Below are 4,896 nucleotides of genomic sequence, written 5' to 3' on the forward strand. Positions count from 1 at the left end.
TGCGTACAATAGACCCTTGTGGTCGGACCCTTCCCCGACCCTGCGCATAGCGGGAGCTTTAGTACACCGAACTGCCCTTTGTAGTTCTGCTAATGAGATTTTAATCCAAAATCTAATCATATGCGTTTCAGTGACCAGATTAGTTTGTCAATAACAAAATTTAAGAGTTGGTCCCATAATGAACTTGAAAGCTCTGTTAACATTACATATATACCGTCAAGAAACTAACTTAGCAAACTAATCTACTAACAGAATTAGTAACTATCTCTAGGAGATGACTATTTTACCCTTATTAGCATAAGTCTTATTACTCTCCACACTCCCTCTCAAGCTAGGTGGTGCAAATACATTGAGCATTCCTAACTTGGAACAAATGTATTCATGCTGAATTTTGCTCAGTCCTTTTGTAACTAGATCAGCTTGTTGATGTAGGTACATATTCAGTTCCGATCATGCCATTTTGAATTTATCCCTTATAAAGTGTCAATCTATTATGTTTCGTTCTTTCATGGAACACTAGGCTTGCTTGTAGCTTTACTGTCAATGTTCACTTGAACTCCAATTTTGTTCAAGTATCCCAGAATCCATGTTAGTTTAGCTACAGTAGATGCTAAGCCTCTGTATTCAGCTTCAACTGAACTTCTAGACATTGTGCTTTGCTTTTTTTGACTTTCAAGAGATTAAAAGAGTCACCTAGTTTGATTAGAAAGCCTATCACAAATTTTTTGGAGTTTGGACATGCTGCCCAATCATGGGCAGCTCTATGCTTAAGGAAATAAGGCATATGCCTTAGGCCCCGATTTTGGGGGCCTCAAATTTTAATCAAGAACAAATTATGTGTAAGTTCTTTTATTTTTTAAAACTTTTTTCAAATAGAAAAAATCAAGAAAACATTGATTTGTCATTTTACATTTTGTCAGCTAACACTAACATTATCTTCTTCTTTTTTTTAACTCCTTTTGTACACTCTTTCTTCAAATCTTTGATAATTTAGAGTAATATTCTGTCAAAAAAATGAATCAATAGTCAAAAAGTGGTGAACAAAGTGAATTGCATATTCTTTTATATTTCTACTTAGATTTCCAAGGAATAAGCAAGCATATTAAAATGGGGAATACAAGCTATGGTTCTAACTCTTAATTTTATTTAAAATTTGTCAACTTATTACTTATAATGATTGCATTAGTGAAAGGGTGGTTTTCAACATTAAATTGATAAAATCTTACCTAAAATAAATAATTGAAAAAAAAAATATTCGAAGAAATCATTTTAAAAAAATTAATCTAAAATATACTTAGGTTCTAATTAAAATTTCGCTTGAGGCTCCAATTATATTGAATCGCTCCTATGCCCAATCAGCAGCATAGTAAGCTGAGACTTGCTCCTTGCTGCTGCTTGATAGGAGTATTCACTGACCTGGTTGCTGCTTGACATATCTTATTATCCTCATCGCTGCTTTCAAGGGTGACTTCTTAGGCTGATGTAGCAAGTGGTTAAGTGTCCGTACACTATAGGATATGTCAGGTCTATTTATGGTTAGATATAGAAGTTTTTCAATGATTCTTTGGTATGCAGCCATATTTGTTTCAGGATCAGTAACTTCTTCGTATGATCTATTTACATGATCATCTACTTCTTTGTTGGTTAATTTGATATTTGTCTACAGTGGTGTGGCTATTGGTTTTGCAGCACCCAGTCCTGTCTCAGAAATAAGTTCTAAGACATACTTTCTCTGATGCAGTAGTAATCCTGAGTTTGATCTGGCAAATTAAATACCTAGAATATACCTTAGCTCTCCTTAGTCCTTCATTTTGAAGGCTTGATGTAGTGTTGTCTTGGTTTCTTCAATTAGTTGTAAGTTGTTACCAGTGATAAGCATGCCATCCACATATACTAGGATGACTATCAGATCATTTCGAGTTTTTGTCAAGAATAAAAAAAAATCATATTGGCTTTGTTTGAGCCCAAGTTGTAGGATTGCTTCCATTGTCTTGGGGCATGTTTTAGGCCATACAAGGATTTAAGAAGCTAACATACTGGTCTTGTCTCCCCTAGCTCTGAAAACCTTATAGAAGATCTATGTTGATCTCATCATGAAGATCTCCTTGAAGGAAAACATTGTGTACATCTATGTACATAGAAGCAATGGCCAGAGTTGATCTTACTCTTAACCATTTTGACTACATGAGAAAATGTTTTCTGGTATTCAATGCCCTCTTGTTGACTGTATCCCTTTGCTACTAAGCTAGCCTTGAACCTTTCAATTTCACCCGTGTCTTAGTTCTAGATGATCTTTATGTAGTGCTTATGAGGTATCAACTATTTGTTGAGAAAAATTTTCTATTTCACTAAAGTGAGGTAGATCATTTGGAGAGGTACGCACCAGAAAAGAAAGTGATGGTTGATCAAATGGCAAAGTTATAGAGCAGTTGTGTGTAATCAGAGGACAACATCAATGGATCACTAAAGACATCAAGGAATGAAGCTGGTTGATCTTTCTGGAGGGTTTGAAAGGGGAAAACAGTTTCCCTGAATTCACCCTCTTTGTTGACAAAGAACAAACTATTAGTGAAATCAAATAGTATATAGCCCTTCAGGGTGTTATAATAACCCATATGTATTGCAGGTAAAGCCTTTCTTTTAAGCTTATCAGACTTTTACTGTCTTGTCAAAACAAAGACATCTTAAAACGCTTAAGGTGATTGATGGAAGTTCTATGCTCATACAACATTTCATATTGTGACTTATTGTTAAGCACAGTGAAAGGCATCATGTTAATAAAGTAAGTTGTAGCTAGAACACAGTTTACAAAAGCTTAAAACACTTTCGACGTCCAAAAACTTAGCCAAACAGACTATAAAGTCGCAAAGAGATCTCTAAAAGAAGGAAGGAATAAACAAACTTATATAATTGTATATATGATATGTTTCTGTTACACCCCAAATGCAAATCACACTTACAGAAATATATCAGATAGAAATCAAACAAACATAGAGGAAAGACACAAACCTAAGAACTGAGCATCATGTGATCAGTTCCATGGCTGTATTTTATTATTACATAAAGCTTTTATAACAACACACACATTTATTAGTGTGGAGTCAGTAATTTAGCAATTGCAAGGGTCACAAGTGCAGTTTGATCCACATTTGCATCCATTTCCTCCTTCTCCTGCTGCTTTCTCATCGACCCCTCCATAGCTGCAACATTATATTACAATTAATCTTTAATTTCCCAATTTAATAAATATATAGTATATGTTTAAACAAAAAAAAAACATATACGTACTTGTTGAATATGGGTGCAACACCTTGAATGATGGTAAAGGTTGTGGACTTCTCCATGTCTGGGTACATCCCACATCTACAATAATATATATCATCAAAACACACAATTGTTATCTTCTCTTTACTAAAAAATCACTTAGAAAAATATTCAACGGCTATTCCAACAGATTGATTCAATCGGCAAGAAAAGAAAATATAGTAATGTTTTCATACGAAAAAATTAGGAAGTTCCTCACTATTACAATGAGAATTTGTTTCCCATCATGCATATTTCCAGTGAGTTGGTTCGATGAGAAATGAGCGGGATTATCATGTTCTATCAGACAAATTTTCTATTGATTTGCGGTGGAAAAAAATCTAGTAAAAGAGATTACTCGAGTGGTAAGCATTTTTCATTTTTAACTTTAAGATTATGAATTCAAGTAATCAAACAGATTAATATGTAATTGGTAAGTAGGTAATCAAATGAAAGTTACCCTCCACAGCCGTTGCCGCACTTGCAGCCAGATCCACAGCCACAGCTTCCTCCACAGCAAGACATGTTTTCTTAATTTGTTTTGGGAAATAAGAGATATTTGTTGTAAAATAGTTTAATCACTAAAGCAAGTAAGTTCTTGTTGTAGTTGTGACGAAATATGAACCATAGGTTGAGGGGTTTTTATAGGAAAAAGGAGGATAAAATTATGTACTCTACTACTTAAAAAATAAAGAGAAATTTACCCACTAGTTTAGAAGCTAATTATTTAAATATATTTTAGTTTGAAATATTACAAATTTTATCAAATTTTGGTGTGTCCAAATACATGTATCTCGAGATAAATGAGGTCGAAATTAGATGTAAATTATTATAGATACATTATATCCAAGTGAATTCGCATGTATCTCAGATATATAGACAAATTTGCTCGCCTCTCTCCTATCTTACTCACCACTCTATTATATAATTGGTATCCCAGATATATGTGAATCACACCAAATACATACAGATACATGTATCTAGTGTGTATCTAATGTAATTCGCATGTATTTTGGATACATGTCTATCTTGCTCACCTCCCTCCCCATTTCGCTCGTCTCTCTCTATTCTTAGTGTATCTAGTAACAAAAATACATGTATCTAGGTGTATAATCTTCAATATGGTAGAAAACTTTTAACTAGCGGTAAGATATATAATTATTTGAAAGTATAGGTAGAATTTATATATATATATATGTAGTATTGATGTATGTTTAACAAGGTAGTTTTTCCAAAAATAAAGTATGTTAATTATGAAAAAAAACATGAAACTAGCACCGAAATTTATTGACGGATTCTAACTAATTCATTGTTAAAATGTTCTTAACTAATTGAATTTTTCTATTATTCGTAAATAAATGAGATTTTTCAACTCTAAACACAAACACTTGGGTTGGGCATCAATTTAGGATTTATTGACTTTTAACATATTAAATAACATTATCCAATTGGTATCGAATTGTGGGTGACATGACTTTAAATTCTTACCTATATAATTTGATTCCACTTGCTTTTGATAAATGTAGACCTTTTATTTTGTTCCATTATAAAAGCATCGACAAGACCATATTCATTTTCCTGTCTCAATCAATC

At 33.1% G+C, this 4,896-nt stretch overlaps 1 protein-coding gene across 1 annotated transcript; it reads right to left on the minus strand.

The window, feature by feature from the left end:
- Positions 1-2,893: 2,893 nt before the first annotated feature.
- Positions 2,894-3,932, minus strand: LOC129903013 (metallothionein-like protein type 2 A). Its single transcript, XM_055978490.1, has 3 exons — positions 3,764-3,932; positions 3,289-3,363; positions 2,894-3,200 (listed from the first exon to the last, which is right to left on the minus strand). The coding sequence occupies exons 1-3, from the start codon at positions 3,826-3,828 to the stop codon at positions 3,110-3,112; spliced, it is 231 nt and encodes a 76-aa protein (XP_055834465.1). The 5' UTR covers positions 3,829-3,932; the 3' UTR covers positions 2,894-3,109.
- Positions 3,933-4,896: the final 964 nt, after the last annotated feature.

The sequence above is a fragment of the Solanum dulcamara genome, chromosome 9, assembly GCF_947179165.1.
Source record: "Solanum dulcamara chromosome 9, daSolDulc1.2, whole genome shotgun sequence".
In the NCBI taxonomy this organism is placed as follows: Eukaryota; Viridiplantae; Streptophyta; class Magnoliopsida; order Solanales; family Solanaceae; genus Solanum; species Solanum dulcamara.

Coding starts and splice junctions, on each gene's coding strand:
- LOC129903013 (XM_055978490.1), bottom strand. CDS start 3,828: ATGTCTTGCTGTGGAGGAAGCTGTGGCTGTGGATCTGGCTGCAAGTGC. Junction 3,364..3,763: donor TGCGGCAACGGCTGTGGAGG/GTAACTTTCATT, acceptor ATATTATTGTAG/ATGTGGGATGTACCCAGACA. Junction 3,201..3,288: donor GTTGCACCCATATTCAACAA/GTACGTATATGT, acceptor ATAATGTTGCAG/CTATGGAGGGGTCGATGAGA.